The 20,787-nt window shown below is 41.6% G+C and overlaps 1 protein-coding gene across 1 annotated transcript in view; it reads right to left on the reverse strand.

Annotated features, from left to right (window-relative positions):
• Positions 1 to 10,754, reverse strand: part of LOC107283383 (phosphofurin acidic cluster sorting protein 2) — a 57,308-nt gene extending 46,554 nt beyond the window's left edge. The window contains exon 1 of the mRNA XM_029283204.1: positions 10,508 to 10,754. Coding sequence (XP_029139037.1) covers positions 10,508 to 10,744 — 237 coding nt within the window. The 5' untranslated portion in view covers positions 10,745 to 10,754. The remainder of the gene's footprint in view (positions 1 to 10,507) is intronic.
• Between the last annotated feature and the right edge of the window lie 10,033 nt (positions 10,755 to 20,787).

A 20,787-nucleotide genomic window follows, 5' to 3' on the forward strand; every position in this document is an offset into this window, starting at 1 on the left:
CCCAACCGCCGCAGCATGATACCGTGGTCCACAGTATCAAAAGCCGCCGAGAGGTCCAAAAGAACTAGGACAGAGGAATAGCCCCTGTCCCGGGCCCTCCAGAGATCATTAACCAACGTGACCAATGCCGTTTCCGTGCTGTAACCCGGCCTGAAGCCCGACTGGAGAGGGTCTAGATAGATTGTTTCCTCCAGGTGCCAAGGAAACTGCTGTGCAACCACACTCTCAACAACCTTCGCCACAAAGCGAAGGTTGGAGACTGGACGATAGTTGGCCAATACATCTGGGTTCAGGGAAGGCTTCTTAAGGAGGGGCCTCACCACCGCCTCTTTAAGGGCCGTGGGAAAGGCACCCTCCCCCAGAGAAGCGTTTATAATTCTGGGCTGATTCCTCACTGTTCTCATGATTATTAAAACTACATGAGGTGAGATCTTGCATGGAGCCCCAGACCGAGGGAGATTGACAAACTATTTTGTGTTTCTTCCATTTGCGAATAATCGCACCAACTGTTGTCACCTCACCAAGTTGCTTGGAGATAATGTTGTAGCCCATTCCAGCCTTGTGTAGGTCTACAATCTTCTCCCTGACATCCTTGGACAGCTCTTTGGTCTTGGCCATGGTGGAGAGTTTGGAATCTGATTGATTGCTTCTGTGGACAGGTGTCTTTTATACAGGTAACAAGCTGAGATGGGGCGTTGTCTTACCTGAACGCCTTTTCTCAGCACGGAGATGGAGGATCCACCCATGGGTTGAGACTGTATTCCTGCCCAATCAGATCAAGTCAGCCAAAGTTGTCACGCCCTGTCCCTGGACCTATGCCCAGTCTTGACGCGAGCGTAGCCCTTGACTGATCGATGACGTACTGGCTCATACACTAATTACCTATAAGGCTAAATAATTCCCTATAAAAGAGGGAGGGAGGTGGATCCTCCATCTCCGTGCTGAGAAAAGGCGTTCAGGTAAGACAACGCCCCTTCTCCAGCACTGGAGATGGAGGATCCACCCATGGGACATACCAAAGCCTACTGTCCCTGAGGGTGGGAAGCAGACCGGTCCGGTGTGGCACTTTGGCGAACTACCTGCTGGAGAACCCTCCTACCAAAAGAGGCCTCCGCCGAGGCAAATTTATCGACCTTGTAGTGCCGAATAAAAGGAGATGGAGTGGACCATGTGGCCGCTCTACAAACCTCCTCGATGGTCGCTTGAGTGTTCCAAGCCGCAGATGTAGAAGCGCTCCGTGTGGAGTGAGCTGTGACCCCTCGCGGAACCGGCAATGACTCCGCCCGATATGCCTCGGTGATGCACGCCCTAATCCACCTGCCAATGGTGGAAGAGGAAACCTTTCTACCCTTGGAAGAGGGGTGAAAGGAGACAAACAGGGCTTCTGATTTGCGGAAATCCGCTGTCCGTGCAATATAGTAATGGAGCGCCCTGCGGACATCTAAGCAATGCCATTGCCGTTCCAGGGTACACGATGGTGTAGGGCAAAAGTCCGGTAGAGTAATCTCCTGGCTTCTATGAAAGAGCGAATTCACCTTTGGGACAAAGGTAGGGTCCAGACGGAGAACCACGCGGTCCGAGTGGAAAATGCACAGATCCTGACGGACCGACAGTGCCGCCAGCTCGGATATACGTTGCGCCGACGTGATGGCTACTAAGAAAGCCACCTTGTGTGCCAGGTGACTCATATCACACGATGCTAGTGGTTCGAAGGGCGACCTAGTTAGAGCCCGCAGAACCCTAGACAACTCCCAGGAAGGATATCTATGCACTGCAGGCGGCCTGGTGTTAGCCGCTCCCTTAAGAAAAGAGCGGAGCAGTGGATGGTGAGCTAACGACCCTCCGGATTCCCCGGCGAGAACAGTAGAGAGCGCAGCTAGTTGCCTACGTAACGTATTAGGGGCCAAACCCTTGTCATAGCCGTCCGACAGATATTCCAAAATACTAGGAATATTGAGTTGTGAGAGAGACAACTGATGTCTGTCGCACCAAGCACAAAAGTTTTTCCACGTGGCCTCATAGATACGATTCGTGGATGGGCGACGGGATGCCTGTATTATCTCAATGACCCTTAAGGAGCAAGATTGCCTCGACAAAAAGTCGCGCTCAAGTGCCAGACGGCTAGCTGCAGCCACTGGGGATCCGGATGTAGGATGGCTCCCTGACTGAGTGATATCCTGTCTGGAGGAATCTTCCACGGATCCGTTATGGAGAGACCCAGCAGGTCGGCAAACCACGGTCTCCTTGGCCAATACGGAGCTACCAGTAGAATCTCCGCGTCTTCCCGGAGTAGTTTGCGTACCACCGCCGGAAGAAGAGGGAGAGGTGGAAAAGCATACAGCAGACCTCGAGGCCATGGAGAGCATAGTGCATCTATCTGCTCCGCTCCCTGAGCCAGGAAGCGGGAGAAGAAGCGGGGGAGCTGGGTGTTGGCCGGTGAGGCGAATAGGTCCACTAAAGGTAGACCAAAGCGATGGCAGATCTCTTTGAAGACCCTCGGGTGAATCCTCCACTCTGAGTGGTCTATTGTCGCTCTGCTCAAGACATCTGCCTGGGTATTGTCCTTCCCCGAGATGTGCTCGGCCTTGATTGACGCTAGCTTGTGCTCTGCCCAGGTCCCCAATATTAATGCCTCGTTCAGAAGGGTCCGAGAATGAGTGCCCCCCTGCCTGTTTACATGGGCCTTGGCAGTCATGTTGTCCGTGAGGACCAGCATATGACGCCCTCGGACCTGGCTGTGGAAGTGAAGGAGAGCCAGATGTATGGCCCTCAGTTCCAACCAGTTGATATCGTGGCGGAGATCTGAGTGCGACCAACGGCCCTGAGCCCAATGGGAACGAAGATGCGCCCCCCAACCAAAGAGGCTTGCATCGGTCGTGAGGAGGAGCCGCTCCGGCTCCTTGAACAACGACCCTTTGAGGACGGCTGGGGACAGCCACCATTTGAGGGAAAGCGAGGTCTGAGACGGAAGCCTCACCCTTTTCTGAGAGGCACTGATGTTCTGCCTCTGGAAGGGGAGTAGGAACCACTGCAATTCCCTGGAGTGGAGCCTGGCCCACGGCACTATGTCTATGGCTGATATCATCTGTCCTAGCACCCTGGAAAGGCTGAGTAGAGAAACCTTCTGCCCCTTGCGTACTTGGCGGATGGATTTTCTCAGGTTGGTCAAACGTTCCTGAGACAGATACACCCGGCATTCCCTGGTGTCTATGACAGCCCCTAAATGCAATAGCCAAGTCGTGGGGACCATATGACTCTTGGGGAAGTTTACCGAGAACCCGTGATCCTGGAGCAGCCGTACTACCCGGTCGAGATCCAGTCGTGCCGAGTGGGCGGAGGTCGACTGGATCAGGATGTCGTCCAGGTAACACTGGACCCTGATCGGTATCATCCGTAGGTGAGCTGCCAGGACCGCCAGGATCTTGGTAAACACCCTGGGGGCCGACGAGAGGCCAAAGGGTAGAGCTCTGTATTGATAATGCTCTCCCTTGTAACTGAACCGTAGAAACCGCCGGTGATCGATAGAGATGGGGATATGGAGATACGCTTCCGTGAGATCGATGGATGTCAGGAAGTCTCCCTTTCTCACGCTCCCCAAAATGGAGCGGAGCGTCTGCATCTTGAATTTTTGATATTTTATATGATGATTCAAAGTTTTTAGATCCAGGATGGCTCTCCATCCTCCTGACGGTTTTGGAACGACAAAGAGGACGGAGTAAAATCCCCGACCTCTCTGGTCCACCGGAACGGTTTCTACGGCCCTTATCTCCAGAAGATGCTGGATGGCCTGGCTCATCAGATTTCTTTTGGCTAGGTTTCGGGGGAATGGGCAAGAAATGAACCTGTTTACAGGTGTGGAGATGAACTCCAGGTAGAGGCCGGACCTTATCGTGTTCAGAACCCACTTGTCCGTGGTGGTGGCCTCCCATTGGTGGAAGAACAGCAATAGTCTGCCCCCTATGGGAGGTCCCGTTTCCAGGGAGTCACCTGGAGTGACGAAAGGGCCGGCCGCTCCCACGAAAGGGCCGCTTACCCTGGTTACCCTGGTATTGTTGCCTGGGCTTGCTCGCCTGTCTGTCAAATTGCCCCTCTTGTCGGTCCGGTCTGGGTGGGAAAGGACGAAAAGAGTTTGAATAATTGAATCTATTCCCCCCCCGAAAGGCCTGCCTACGAGAGACATAATTTTGCCTCTTGTCAGACTTCTTAAGGATATGGGTGAGCACTTTGCGCTTATCCTTATTCTCTGAGAGATAAGGGGTCAAAGCCTCACCAAATAATTTACCCCCCTGGTACGGGGCAGAGGACAGACGCCACTTAGATTTGGCATCAGCATGCCAATGCTTAAGCCAAAGCATGCGTCGACTGGTGATCCCTGAAGCCATAGCTCTGGAAGCAACTTAGTCGCCTGGAGCATAGCATCCGAGGCGTATTCCATTGCTGCAACCATCTTACTGATGTCCTGCTGGGATCGGACATCATCTTTGGGGGTGCGGGCCTGCAGTTGTTTTAGCCAACGGTGGGCGGCTCTAGTGAAGAACGACGCTGGGGTCGCTGCCCTAATGGCCCAAGCGGATGCCTGGTGAATCCTGCGAAAAGATAACTCGCACTAACGGTCCTCCGACTTCAATGCTTCCGAAACATCCCCAGCTATGGCTGTTGGAGAAATCAATGGTCCGAAAGGCTCGTCCACCGCAGGGACCTCCAGCGCTTCCTCCAATTCCTTGGCCACGTTGAACAGCTTTTTGTCCGTGGCGCTCGGAAGGGGAAAGGAGGCTGGTAGCACCCATTGCTTCTTTACAGCAGTTAGAAACATGGGCGGACATGGGATCCGGTGCTGAGCTGCCACTGGTTCAGTAAAATTTGGATCCAAATCCGGATCAGGAGTAGCCGTAGTCGATGTGGAAGGGGGCTCAGCACCAAGGTGTGCGGTGGAAGAAACCTTGCGGAGCAATGTAACAAATGCCGAAGAGTGGAACATTCCAGTGGACGTCGGAGCGTCCGCCGACTGTTCCTCTTCCTCAGACATCGGAAACTCCTGGTCAGAGCCCTGATCAGGTAGCGACAGACCCTCAGAATACAAAGATTCAGCCGGTGAGGAGGGGCCGGACTGAGGTTCATCTGACTGCTGAAGGGTAGGAGGGGGAACTACGACTGGAGGTTTGGGAACTGCCCTAGCGTTCAGAGCGCGGTCCACTGCCTGAGCAATCAACATGGACAATCGCTCCTCTGAAGGGAAAGAAAGCTGTTCTGTCTGGCGAAGGCCAGCCGCTGTGGGAGTGAAGGCCTCTGGTATACGTTGAGGCGCCTGAGTAACTGGGATCTGGGGCTCCTGCCCCCGCCCCCCCCCCCGTCTGAGAATTGTCCAGTCGGGCTATTTTTTGTGCCCTAGAAAATTCTCTTTCCAGGGCTTGGTGTCTCCTGGTGGCGTGCTTATCTGCCCCCTTTAAAGTCTTCTTTGCCGACTTTGCCTTAGTATTTTGCGCAGCCTTGTCTGATCCCTCCAGATGAGATGGCATAGCGTTCAAGGCGGCCAATGAAGGGGACATGACCTCCTTCTCGAGGGAATCCATACTCTCCATCCTCTGATAGCGCAGGGGCTCAAGGGGGGCCCTCCGGTATCTAGAGGGAATTATCACCTTGGGTGCGACCGGACGCAATTCCAAAGGACGCCAGGGACCCAGGTATTGATGCAACCACAGGCCAACGACAGACACGCTATGGGAGTGGCTGGTACCCGTGTGAAACGTGTCACAAACAAGGACCGGTGCTCTGAGGGGTCACCGTTAGTCCGCTGAAAGTACTGGAAGTAACTAAAATCGATGCACGCCCAAATACTTCCAGTGAGTATGGAATCAATAATAAACCGTGTAAAAAGAGGCTGCAGGTTGCACAACAGGGGCTGCCAACTAATTTGACCCAGGAGGCACCAAGCTAGGGAGAAAGAAGTCTATTAGATCGAATGAACCAGCCCAGAAGGCCTGTGAGAAATGGTGATGGAACTTTTGGAGTCAAAATGGCCGCCGTTCTTAAAATGGCGGCCAGTCCTGAGGGGATTAGATCGCAAACCTAAAATGCGGAATTCCAATCCTTCTGCTGAGGAGTTCTGTCTCACAAAGGCTCGTTCTCCCCTGGGAAGGCGAACCTATGAGTAATAAAGCTATATTAACTTTAGCCTCTATCCCACTCTCTGTGGCCTTGCACCCCGCTATCAAAATGGCGGCCGCGCCAGAACGAACTGTCAAAATTTGACAGTTGACATCTGACGAGAGTCCTATAGGAGCGAAGCGGCTGTTAACCGCTCCGCGGTCAACCGCCTAACAGCTGACAGTCCGCCTCGGTTCCGTTGCTCTTGTCCTGTTCCAATCCGGAAAACGAAGAAGCAAACGGCCAAAAATCGGCTGGCAATAATTCTCGGGCCTTAAAGCCTCCCTAGCAAACTGCTTTCCTAGGACCGTAGCAGTCGCGATTTGCGAGAGAGAGGCCTTTGGCACCGAAGGCCTTCCCCGCGAAAATGGTCTCCTCGGGAGTACAGCCGCAATCCCCAGGAGCGTAGCCGCCGCAATTTACGAGCGAGAGGCTTTTGCCGCTAAAATCTTCCTCCGCGAAGTTGGCCTCCCCAGGGATGCAGCCGCAATCCCCGTAACAAGAGGGCAAGTCGCTTTCAGGCTTTGCCGAAAAACGCACGGAAGGAAAAGAGAGAACTGGCCCTCCAAAATTTCCTAACTGCTCCTGATTTTTGAAATGTATGAAATTTAGAATCCACGATTCTAAATTCCTCAGTTCTGTGCTGTGAGCTCCTGGAGGGAGGGGAGAAAGAAGGGACCCCCTTCTACCTCCCGATTAATCCCCCCCCCACTTCAGAGCTGACAGGAGAACTGTGAACTTAGAGAAAATTTTTACAAATCCAATTATAATAATTAACTAATCTGCTAATAGACCAGATTGTGCCTAAGAGCCAGAGTTGTACGTCCTGTTCTTGGGCAAGAGCAAGTCAAGGCTGGGCATAGGTCCAGGGACAGGGCGTGACAACTTTGGCTGACTTGATCTGATTGGGCAGGAATACAGTCTTAACCCATGGGTGGATCCTCCATCTCCAGTGCTGGAGAATAGGAGCTCTCCCTTTAAGAAAGCGCTCCTAATCTCAGCTTGTTACTTGTTCATAAAAGACACCTGGGAGCCAGAAATCTTGCTTCACTCATTAAAATTCAAATCAACTTATAACTTTTTTGAAATGCGTTTTTCTGGGGAGGGGTTGTTGTTATTCTGTCTCTCACTGTTAAAATAAATTTACCATTAAAATTATAGACTGATCATTTCTTTGTCAGTGGGCATACGTACAAAATCAGCAGAGGATCAAACACTTTTTCCCCTCATTGTAAACCAGGGATTCCCAACCAGGGGTACGAGACGATATTCCAGGGGATGCGAAAACTTGGGTTTTCAAAATTATAGTGTATATGCATAATTCGTTGCCGTTATTTCAAACTTTTGTAAGGGGTGCAAAAATATATCAGAAGCATTCTAGGGGTGCGGGGTATAGAAAAGGTTGGGAACCACTGCTGTAAACACTCAATAGCACTTGGTAACCAATGATGGTTTTTGGTATGGTGCATGCATTTTTAGCAAAATTTGCTCATTCATGCAATTAAATTTTAAATGCAATAGTTCCAGTTTTTTTAATAGTCACATTTAGAAATGTTATAATTAAAAGCCTTTTACAAAAAGGATATATTACGATAGTATTCTTCTTTTTATTCCATTGTGTTTAAAGCTATCAAAGACACCTAACACACTGCTACCGGTAGGAATGGGGTGGTTAGTGGCACAACTGTATTCACACATTATTTTAATGTGCATCAAGGATTTTTTTAACACTTAGAATGTTATGATTCTCAGAGGAAAGAAAAAAGCATATTTGGATACTTTCTATAGAATCATGAATTTTTGGATGCCCCTGACAATATTTTTGAAAGTTCCCATGTAATTGGTAAATGTTTTTATTTAAAATCATCAGCAATTTAATTTATGGGACAAAATCTTGACAATGTAATGGTCCCCTGATATACTATTGAGGCAAGTACAAAAGAGAGTGACTGTATTCTGGAGTTGTTATCAGAAAGACAAGCTCAATTCTTATGGTCCAGCAAGAGAACCATATAGATTGCATTTCAGAATGGACAATCCCAGTGGAAGAAATATTGGTAAATCAGGGTTGAACTATGGAGTCCTTGGTGCTCTGAGCTTAGATATTTGCTCACAGACATTTCATGATTCAGTTAGAGAATATCATAAATACTAGTGGGTGTGGGGTTTACTCACTGTTTATGTACAGTAGCTTGCTTGCCAGTGTTGGTAGGGGCATGGTTTTCTTCTTGATGATTCCTTGATTAGAGTATTGTTTTCTGCTTGACTATCTAGTTTAATTCCTGCTTATCTGGCTGCTGGCTGCTGGAAAGGATGTGTTCTGGTCTTTTTTATTTCCTTCTTAGCTTTTTGTTGTCTCTTTTGAATAGTGTATAAATGTGGATTATCTCAATTTGTCTACTGATGGCTGATTTGTCTGAATGCCAATCATCCAAGAATTCCCTAGCATTTTTTGGCTTTAGCTTGGTCTAGGATGCTCACAGTTTCACGGCTGAAACTATGGTTGAGTTTGTACATGGGTTGTGAGATTAAGGAGTTTTCATCATGTCTTCTGGGTATTTTGATCTTAGTATATCTGATTAGGTCGGGTGTGTTGGGTAGTACTGTTACCATAGATCTTTTGCTAGTTCTCGATCTTTGGATGTAAAGGGTGCTATGACATTGAATGAAGCCATACTTTAATCTTCTTCTATTTTTAGGTCTCTGATTTTCTGGAGGCACTGTAATGGAGAATTGATAGAATATTTGTTCGGCCGTGACATTTCCAAACTTTTCCATATGCTCTTTGGCTATGTTGTATGTTGGGGTCTCTGATAACAATACAGTGGGATGAAGAAATATGTCAGGCTTGTGTATTTTTGAATGTCCATAAAAGCAAGTGGAGGATAGGAACATTGCTTATCATTTGCCATTATTCTTCTTTTGTGATTTGACCTTTCAAGGTTAGTTATGGGTTCTCTTGATCAGGTTGTCTAGTTTCTGTACTGGGTTGGCATTTACTAGGATGTAAGGTGTTTTTTTTTGTCCTTCAATCATTATTTGGCTTTTTGAATGTATTATGTTCTGTCCATAACAGCTGTGGTTTGGCCTTTATCTGCTGAGAGCAAGATGATGGTTTGTTTCTCCTTCAGGTTTTTGAGAGCTGCTTTGAGTTGGTTCTTATTCTATGTTGTTCTGGTCTGGGGTGTGATCGTCAGTTTTATATTTAGTTGGGTCTTGGCAAGCTCTGTGGTTTTAAATGTTGCTTCTAAGGCTGCAAAGAATTCTAACTGATTAACATTGTCTATATTGTATTTCTTTTCTTTTCTACTTTTCAACTTGTCTTAGAGATTTAGTCTTGATGGTAGTTAGCATTTTTGTGTGTTCTGAGGTCATGGTTTGGTCCAGCTGTTCCTTGAAACTATCTATAATGTGCTGGTATTTGTTTAGTCTGAGAATGGAGGTGAGAATGGAGAATCCTAGCCTAAGTTCAGAAACAGATATCGTTTACACTGATCTGCCTGTTTATATTTCTGTTGTATTTAATAATTAGTTTTATTTGTCAGAAGCCTGAGAAAGAAAACTGGACCGCCTCTAATTAAACAAACTACATAATGGCAAAGTATAATGTTAGAATGTGACTAATTAGAGTTATTTCAGTAAACCATGGTTAAAAAGCATGATCTGTGACCTAAACCATATCTTTACTAGGAATGGTTGATCATTACTCATGAGGAAAGGGCCTTGGGCCTTTCTCCTTCTCCTGCTTCTTCTTCTCCAGGTTCATATTTGGGACAAAAACACATGGCCTTTATTTAGATCTTTTTCACATATATTTAGCAATTATGTAAAACTCTTGGCAAGTTTATAATCCGATGTGAACATTCTTGTATATAAATTACCGTATATACTCGAGTGCTGAAAAATGCCCCCCCTCAGCTTATACTCGAGTCAGCGTCTCGAGAACTGAGGAAAGTGAGTACCGTAGTTCTTTTTTTTGGGGGGGGGGGGATCTATGCAATCACTAAAAGTCGACACCGAATATTTTTTCCCAGTTCTTTGTGGTAAAATTAGGTGCCTCGGCTTATATTCGGGTCGGCTTATACTCGAGTATATACGGTAGTCTTATTCCTGTGTAATACTACTATTATGCAGCAATATACATTTCTACGCATCAAATGGCTATCTCCTAAAGAGCAAAAAGCTTTGCGGAGACAGTAAAGGTAGTTCCTCTCTCCAGAGACAAGAACAGTTTGTGGAAAAGACAAACGTGTGACAATAATGAGATCATAAAAACAGTACACTGAAGTAAAGCATCTCTGAAGAGAACCCAACAGGCCTTCCTAAAGATAGGTGAATACAGTACAGAAGATCAGCAGCTTACCTGGATCTTCACAGCAATGAGCACAGAGCTAAGCTCCTTGTCTAGTTCCCGCAGCACCGTCAGCTTTTTCAGGCGAAGACTGCACAGTCTGTAAGACAGAGAGAATGGGATACATTCAGGCACCACCATCCCAGGGCCCCTGCTGCATGATACAAGATGCTCCGAAGGTAGCCCGGGATATTGCTGACCACGGTGGGGCCTGAGTTGCTCCTCTAGCTCAGGAACTCCTGAATTCATGAGGCAAGAGAGAAAGTGGATCAGAAAAAGATGAAAGGAGGAAAATTAATAGAGCTAAAGCAGGATTAAGAAGATTATGCTATGACAGGAAGTTGCAAAGCACACAGAGGAGAAATCCCTGCCCAAAAGGAAACCAGTGCCAGCTCTGTACAGAGACACTTCAATGATTTGGGGACTTTCCTTATAATTATTGCAGTATCATGCCCTTAATGTCACCCAAAGGAATTTTTTCCTTGCTTATTTACTACTTAGATAGCAAATAACACCCAAATAATACTTAAATAAAGTATAAATTGTGCAACAGCAGATACAGTAAATACATGAGATTGAGTTAAATCTCTGAACACTCAAATCATTCTATTCAGTGAATCCTATTACTTCCCATTTGGTCCCCCCAGCCTTGTTTCTGAATCATTTTACTAGTACTGAGTACAGCCTGGTGTTTAAACAACCATTTACTCATCATTCAACCAGGAATTCTAAGCAGAGAAATGGGGAAGAAGGAACATGAATCAGTCTGTCTGTTTTATGGGACATTAACAGGGGTTGGAAAAAGCTTTTTTACTATTAAGATTAGTGTTCTAAAAGGCTGGAATCTTGCATTCCACATGCCATTCCTTTGCAATCAGCAGGAAAACACATCCAATTCTCTAAGCAGTCTAGTAAAAAATTCTGGTTACTACTTTTTGTAGTTTTTTATTAACAAAACATTTTCTTGTGGCCCAGTTCTCTCCTGATCCACACACACTGCATAAAGTCAGGAATGAGACATTACAGAAATTGTCAATGTTTTTATGAGGTTCCAACCCTCACCCAGTCAAATACCAGAAGTAATTCCACAAATTCAGTTGGTTACAATAGTTATTTCCAAGAAACTCCTTCAGCATCATTGTTTTGGGAACAAAAATGGAGCACCTTTTTCATCTACAAACACCATTTTACTTTTAGACCAAAGTTTATGAAGTGATTTTTTTCCAGAAAAAGGATCATACACAACTGATAATTCATCAAAAAGATTTATATGCAGACCTCAGAAAGGAGTGTATAGTCTGCTATTTTTCTCCCTTCACAAGCCCAGCAGAAACATTTCTGAACATATGCAGTATGCATCATTTATAAAGCTCCCGAATGCAAACCTTTGTACAAAATTTGGGTCAGCCTTGACTCAATTTTTTCCAGCTGCAGTGGCAGTACATATATTAACTATTTTCCTGTACTGGCTTTGTGAATCTTCTACCATCTTTCTGCTATTAAAAAGAGACTGCTGGAGTATGTGAAAGAGACAGATACTTTAATTGTATATCATTAAAAAAAAACTAGCTATCTACGCAGGTATAAAAGCTGACCAAAAATGCATGCAAGTTTTTAGAATGCAAACTACTTCAAGCAGTCCTACACTTTGCTGAAGAGGATCTGGGGGTACTGCTATGGATTACATGGAATTATTTATCCTTTGTGTCCCCCATCTTCCCAACCTATCAGCATTGACTTAAGGCCTGCCACCAGGATATATTTGGACGGAGGTATTAAATACTAGAACCAAGCAGCGTGGGCTTGATTCTACTCTTTAGATGTTCTCAGACGATTTTTTCATTACTAGTCAACTACATCATGATGTTGTTCATATAAGAAGGCTGACAGTGTCCTTCTGCCCAGAATGTGAAAAATGAGAAGTAAAAGTTTTCTCCCGCTGGCTAATTATGCAGCAGAATGGCAACCATTCAGCAAAAACATCTGGTCTTCCATACTAAATTTTCAAGGAAAAGAAATCTTCATTCCTAGGACCTCCTTGATGGAATAGTCACTTAATACGCTTTTGATTGTTTAGAGGATATTTGCCATTGAAGCATTCCAAGAAGTCAGCAGGCTCATTGCTAAAGATGGCTTTCTACAGCAAAATATTCTATGCATTTACAATTTTCCAAACATTCACCTTCTAGATAAAAAAAACAGCAGGTGGCAACATCTAGTTGAACCATGGCTAATTTCTGAAGCAAAGCAGTTTTAGCCCTGGTTAATGATTGGATGGGGATGTCTAGTACCTTCAGGGATGCAGATTAGACTGGAAAGTAGACCCCTCCCCCTCCCCCACGCTCTAGATACCTTCTAAAACATGCATATAGTTATCAGGTCTTGAGCTCAACCTGAAGGGTAGCCTTACATTATATAATATCTATGTACTGTCTTCAGTGGTACAGAAATTGTTGTAGGTGTTCTTTGTGATTCCTTGTATGATCTGCAAATGGGGATCTCCCCTCAAACATTAATTAGGATATAAATCTGCTGAGACACAGTAGTAAATTGCTTTATATACATCATACCTTTGTCACAGAATATTAAATTTAGTTGGTCTCCAACTCACCACAATAAATTAGCCCTGATGCTAGTAACATCCCTAAAGAGAAAGTTTGATTCTCTATGAAGTCACAGTATTTACAGTTATCTAAATGTACGCAAACACATCTGCGCACATCACTTCCCAAGACTCTCCCAGCTCCTTTTCCACTGCTTGATATCTACAGGGAAGAGAGAAGCCCACAAAAATTATCTTTTTGTTGGATCAATATAATATTTTTATTCAGCCCAGGACAATTTAACTCATTAGCTATTAGCATGCATTTTCCCTAACTAAACGCATCACAGGAAGTAGAAAAGCTAATACCCCATTTCTATAATTAAAGCATGTCATTGATAATTCCTCAGAACCATCTTCTATAGCATTTCTATTACAATATTTTTATACTGGCTCATAAGAAAATTCTGTTCAAGGCACAATTTACAAAAAAACATATTTAAATAAAAATGCAATGAACCTAAAACAGAAATGTACAACATTTAAAACTGCAGCAGCAAAGATAACTACATAAAACTACTAAACCAAATAAAACTTGACTTGGAAAAATGGAAACATCTGCAACTGTCGATGTTAGGAAGAATTGCTACAGTGAAAATGAATATATTACCAAAAATACTGTTTTTATTCCAAATGATACATATAAAACTAGAGATTTTTTTTTTAAAGATTGAAATTCCCTAATTCAAAAATTTATTTGGCAAGCAAAGAAAACTAGAATTAAATTGAAAATATTACAAGAAGCTAAGGGAAACGGAGGTTTTGGTTTGCCGGAGTGGGTTTTATATTATCAAGCATCAGTGCTAACATGGGTAAAAGAATGGATAACCCTCAGAAATAAAAGATTGTTGGACTTCCGCTTCCGGATCGCAGCACGTTCAGCCGTCCGAAGAGACCTCTCTCTTTGTCGGCTGTTTTTCCTCCGCCGGTAGACCCTTATGCGGGTCTTAAATTGCCCTGGAGGGGTGACTACCGTTGAGGAGGCTTTGCTCGGCTGCGGTGGAGTGGCGGCTCCCCCTGCAGTCCGAGCTAACTCCGTAGGGCCGACGGAGAAGATCGGCCAGTAAAATGGCCGATTACTTAGCTGCACCAGCCGAAGTCAGAAAATCATCTAAGCATAAAGAACCACCGTGGTCAATCTGAGTGAGACCTTTCCTCCCTCTCTCTGTCCTGACTATTTGCCTGTAAAAAGTTTTTGATTACTTCCCTGTCTTAAGAGAGCAGCTTCTGTCTACTTGGGAAAGAAAGTTTTAAAAGAACTAAAATAGTTAAAGTTTTATTGACTACTTGATTTTTCTCTTTGGATTCCTAGGGGCCCTGAAAAAAATAAAAAAAGAAACGCTATATTTTTTACTTTATCTATTATACTGGAGGTATTTGCTTTTGCTTTTTCTGTTTCCTGAAAGAGATAAATTTTTACTTATTTGGAAGAAAGAATTTACAGTCCACTGAGGACATCTTGTGGCAAAAAATGCCATTACAACTTATTTTCCTTCGCTATTTGAAGATGAATTTGTCCTTCAAATGACAACAAAAGGGAAAAGATAAAAGATTTGCAACAACTGTGGTGAATTTGCTTATTAGAATCTTGGAGGCGGATATTTGTTGACCTTTTTGAAATATAGCCTCCATTAAAAGATTAAAGACCATTCTTGATCAAAGACTTTTCACCACTGAAATGGAGGAATCTTATCCATAGCTCAACTATGAACTTATATTGGAAAAGATTTTGGAAACTAAAAACTATATGAAAGTTTATATCAAATCTTGGAGAAAAATCAAAGATGATACTAGAGAACCACAAATTGACTTTCAACCATCGGTTCAAACTATAGACCAAAGAATAACAGAGGAAGAACAGAGTAACCCTAGAGAGGTTCCTACTCAACAAGATATACAACTGAACGAGACAGAGGAACTGCACTTACAATTTAATTATGAACCTACAGTAGAAACTATTGAGCAAATTAATTCTACACAATCCTACTTATGACCTATGGAGAATATTGAGGATCAAAGAATAACATTAACTAAGCTATTTGATCTCCCAAAAATAACAGAGCTTGACATTCAGGTACAAGTTATTGAAAATTGGGATAATGTGGACAATCAACTAGCAACTACAATAAGGAATAAAATTGACTGTACTATTCAGATGATATTGGAAGAAAGAGAAGAGAACTTTGACTATTTTGATGTATTGAGAAATAGCTTTACTCAAATGTTGAGGTTTGATGATGCAGAGGTTTTATTATGGAAACCGGCTTGGCATAGAAAGAAAGCTAGAGTTAGGTTTAAAAATGTGGCTTAAAATTCCACTGAATGGTTTTAAAAGGTTGTTGACATTTGGATTGTTTTAATAACAAATGAAATAGGTGATTTTGTAAAAGGATATTTTTTGTAACAATATTTGGTATTAGAGATGATAAGTAGTTGAAGGGGTAAATGTTGATTGATAGAATATATATTTAAAATAGACAGAAATGTAGTCTTTTGGACTGATATCTTTATTTTAACCAAGATAATTATTTTGTAATAGAGGGAGAAGAGGAGGTATTTGTGATAAGAGGAGTAATAGTATTAATAAATGATGTATTAGTTTAAGCAATAGGCTATATCTAAAAAAATGTAAGGATGTTGCTGTTTGGGATAATATATTTATTTTAGATAGAATCATCATGATAGGGAAAAGAGAAATGAGGGACGCCCGAAGTGTTAATATGTCTATATAAGCTTAATTGGAATGTGATTGATGATCGATTGGATTGACTGAGCTTTTTTTTTTTTTTACAAATGTAATAATTTTAATTGGTAAAATAATATGTGGGAAATAGAGAGGGAACTTCTAAGGAATTAATTTGTGTGATATATGTATGATTTTGTTCTAGGATAATTGATAGCCCAATCACCACGTTGTTTCTCAAGCACTTTTATGTAAAAATGAAAAAACCAATAAAATTTCTTCAGAAAAAAAAAAGAAATAAAAGATTGTTGTATTTGGAGGGACATGACTTACAACTTGGTTGGCATGCTTTCTTATGGTATGGGAAAAATAAAATTTATAAATATTTTTAAAACCACTATATTAGAAATGCATTATTATTAACATGGGGGAAAATAAAATGTAAAATATATTTGAAAATTCCAGGATGGCTTTCAACAATAGAAGCAATAGTACATCCAAATCTAGTCAGTCTTGAGAAAATATGGACATATAAAGATATTCTGAATTCTGAAGGGAACTTAAAATCTAAACAAGAGATGGAAAATCAGGGTATTGATCTATCATGGTGGTCACATTTACAAATGCAAGAGAGATATGATAAAGATGTTAAAGTGTATGGATTTTATAAAGAGCAGATTCTGTTTGATCAGATATTATGAAGCTCTGATGAAAAACTAATTAAGAAAATGTATTTTTTTTTATTAAATTTGAAAATGGAAGATGAAAAAGTAAAAGAAACAATGATAACATGGGCAAAGAACTTTGGATACAATATAGATTTAGAGAAATGGCAAAGCCTGTGGGAAAGAAATTATAAATTGACAATGTCAACCTCTTACAAAGAAAATCTATACAAAATGTTTTATAGATGGCACTTGCCACCAGCAAGATTAGCAAAATATTTAATTAGCAAAATATTTAATGTTTAAAAATATGTCAGATAAATGTTGGAAATGTAATTATAAACCAGGTACTTATTATCATGTGTGGTAGATATGTGTAAAAGCAAAGAGATATTGGACAAAAATACATACTTGTCTAGAAAAGATGTTGGGAAAACATGTAGATTTTAAACCTGAACTTTTTTTATTGGGTATATTACCAGAAAAGCTTGACAAAGTGTATATATGATTTTGCATGTGATAACAGCAGCAAGGATAATATTCGCACAATATTGGAAATATGAAGAAATACCATCAGAGGAAGAAATAATAATAAAAAAATACTAGACTATGAGGAAATTGACAGACTTACTCTGAGGTTGAAAGAAAAAGAAGAAANAACAGAGTATTTTCAAACTTGGGACTTATTTTATCAATGGTTGGAGAAACGTACTAGGAATTAGGAATTTAATTTGTACTAGTAAATGATAAACTCAGACAACACGTTTGTTGAATAAGCACAGTTGAATTGTATTAAAAATAAATAAAAACTTAAATAAAATAAAATAAAACTGCAGCAGCAAAAGCTATACTTTAAAAACAGGAAGAGTTGGTTATACATATTAATGATATTAGTATCTTATCTACAAGATAAAGCACTAAGATACCTTATATAATTATATATTATATAAATATGTAGCTATTTCAAAATTGTATTTCTTCAATGGGTTAATTTTTTTTCAGATGCTCAGCATAAAATTATTGTAATAGTTTTCATCTATTTGTTCTTATACCTATGAGCAACTTTTGCACATATTTTGTTTTGTTAAGTCTGATTGGAATGCAATAAAATATGGCCAACTTCTCTTAATGTTTCCACTTAACATAATTTATTGAAGTCATTTAAATCAAAATTTTAAAAGCTGGCTCACTACATTCACATCATAATAAGCCAGTCGCATTTTGCTTTTTATTCATCCAATTGTCAGGGGAAGCAAATTTTAATTTCAGTAGTGAAGCTCAGAAAATGTAGTTCAACAGCTTACATACTGGGTTACTTTCTCTTTTTTGGGGTAACTATATCTTTATCAAAAACATTTTCACCAATTTTAATATACAATTAACACAGAGTTGCTAATCAAACCTGTTTTTGGAAGATTTCTTTGATAAATCCTAATATACTGAGATGCTAGGAAATGCATAAAATCCAAACTGACATAATCATTCTAGTCATACTTATTCACAGTTATCTGCTGCATAATATTGTATTGGCAATAGAGCATTCCTATTCATAATTGAATGTTATAGCATGTTACAGAACACTTAAGCTGGGTTTGCATATTGCATTAAACAATGGTTTGTATAAGTATGATTTGAATCGGTCACCATTAGTTGCATTCATACAACTTGCTATGCCAAGAGTAAATAAATAATGTTGGACTTAACAAGATATGTGAGGACTGCAGGAACCCACTGCAGACACGTTACTGGTATTGTCGGTATTATGGATTAAATGAATCTATAAAAATATATGCCACAATACTTTTAGCAGCCTTTAAAGATATCAAACATTTAAATTGTTTAACCTCTAAAGATCTACACAGCAACATGTTGTTATTATTATAAATCCTTATTGCCAATATTCTTCATGCAACGTAAATCTATATCAGAGTAAAATAAAGAAAAAATGCATTGGACTGTATTTTAATGCAAATTTCTCTAACTGATATCAGATATAAGAACCTGACTTAGACCACTGATCCATCTCACTTAACATTTTAGAGAAAGATCATAAAATGCATACTAAGGAAAACATTTTGCACAAAAATTTTATTACAAAACAGGCCAAAAGCTGAGCAATGAAATGCACTCAGAAGAGTTAGGAGACCAATGTGGGGTAGTAGTGAAGATGTTGATCTAGGATAGGGGAGATCCAGGTTCAAATCCACCCTCAGAAACAGAAACCCATTGGGTAACTTTGGGTTGATTATTTTCTCTCAGCTCTACATACTAGGTAGGATTGTTGTTGTGAAGACAAAATGAAGGGAGACATCTTGCACTCCTGAAAAAAAATTAGCAGGACATTTAAAGTGATAACCTTCCTTCAGTGCTGTTGCTTAGCAATTCATGTTTAAAGCAAGCTACTTTTGATTCTGGAGGTAGTACAGGTATTACAACTATTATTTATTTAGTCTTCTTATATAGCTGCCTATCTCACAGACAAATTATTGATACATCGTATCATAATTTCTTATGCACCTTCAACAAGAAATTTTGCATATTAATATGGAAATGTGGTAGGACAAATAATGAAAATCTAAGTTGGAAACTGACCTGTTATTGACGCAATAAAAATGTGACAAATTTGAACATCTAATTCAGATACTATTTACTCTAATCCAGACAGTTTCTACTACCATCCAATATTCCCAGTGGCCATCAGGTGACAATCTAACCCAGGGTTTCTCAACCTTTGCAATCTTAAAATGTGTGGACTTCAGCTCCCAGAATTCTGCCACCAGCATGCTAGCTAGGGAATTCTGAGAGCTGAATTTACACATCTTAAAGTTGCTAAATTGAAAAACATTGATCTAACTACTACCATGGCTCCATCACCCCAAGGCTTTGTTTAGCTCCAATAGGTATCAAACCCATTTTGATAGCTTACTTGTCCTCTAGGTGGCACCAGTTTCCTGCCTTTAGCCATTTCCTATCTTACTAAATGGCAGAAAAGAATTAACAGTCAATAGAATGAACACTTCTCAAAATTTGTGCATGAGGTGTTCTGTGTCTTTCACTGTCCTATCCCTCTCAAAAACACTCTTACTGATAAGAGACAGGTTATATAACTAGTAAACAATATAAAATCTGGAAAAAAGGTAACAAATTCTATAAAGTCCAGCAGATCCTGGAAGAGTGAAAAAATACATTGCTAAGTGACTGTTAAATAGAGCTAAACTGAATCTGGCATTCAAGGTTCTGCACTCAGCCACCTCTCTCCCCACCCTTCTTTACTGCTACACTATAGCCCTAATTGTGACTGTGCAGAACACCCGCTTCCTGCAATCCAAGCTAACTACTTCCAGAATACTAGAAGTACCTAAATTCTAAGGAACCAGCAGATTTCCTGGCAGTACTCCCAGGACTAGCCACCCTGAAAGCAAGAAAACGAAGCCACAAGACAAAATCTCCTAAGTAATCAGTCCATCCGGCTTTCTCACCGGCAGCCTGAATTTCCCTTAGTGGAAATAACCGAAAGGTTTAAAATAGGCTCACAAAAGAAACCAGCTAAGCTTCTAAGCATCCCTAAAGTTCGACTGAGGCAGTGATGGCTCCAGTTACATTTCCTTAAAGCCGTGTCAGCTTGTCTGGGCATTTCCAAGAACTGAATGACTCTGCCTGACTCCGAGATTGCAGCCTTGCTCTTCAGTCCCTCTTCATCATTGGCCTCTACATTCCTCCCTCTTCCAAGTTATTCTGCATTTGACTCTCCAGAGACCAGAAGACACAGAGAGAGAGAGGGTGGGAGTGGGAGTGGGAGTGGGAGAGGGAGGGAGGGAGGGAGGGAGAGAGAGAGAGAGAGAGAGAGAGAGAGAGAGAGAGAGAGAGAGAGAGAACGAACAGCAATCACTCTGAATGGCAGCAGTCAGTGCCAAAATTACAAAAAGGAACTCAGAAACTGACTATATAACATCTCACATTTACCCCATCCCTGAAAAAAAGTTTCAGATTCTTTATGGTGTGTAGCTTAAAGCCACAAACTTTAATGACATGAGCACTCTACAATATCAAAATTAACGTATACTTTAGTTATTTCACCAACATGTCTTTGGAAAGTCCATGAAGCAGAATATTAAATAATTGAACACTCTCCCTCATCTTCTCTCTGCATTTGCCTGGCATTATTCCCAATATGTCCCTGAGGCCTATTTAAAGATTGCATATTATTTTTCCTTTCAATCACAACAACTACAACATAAACTTAGTCAGCACTCAACATTAATATATGAATTATGATACACTGTTGTACTGAAACCTGTGCTTTTCCCAACTTGTAAAATGTACCAAATATATTTGTATTACC

The sequence above is a fragment of the Protobothrops mucrosquamatus genome, unplaced genomic scaffold (assembly GCF_001527695.2).
Source record: "Protobothrops mucrosquamatus isolate PMUCROS unplaced genomic scaffold, P.Mucros_1.0 scaffold36, whole genome shotgun sequence".
Lineage (NCBI taxonomy): Eukaryota > Metazoa > Chordata > Lepidosauria > Squamata > Viperidae > Protobothrops > Protobothrops mucrosquamatus.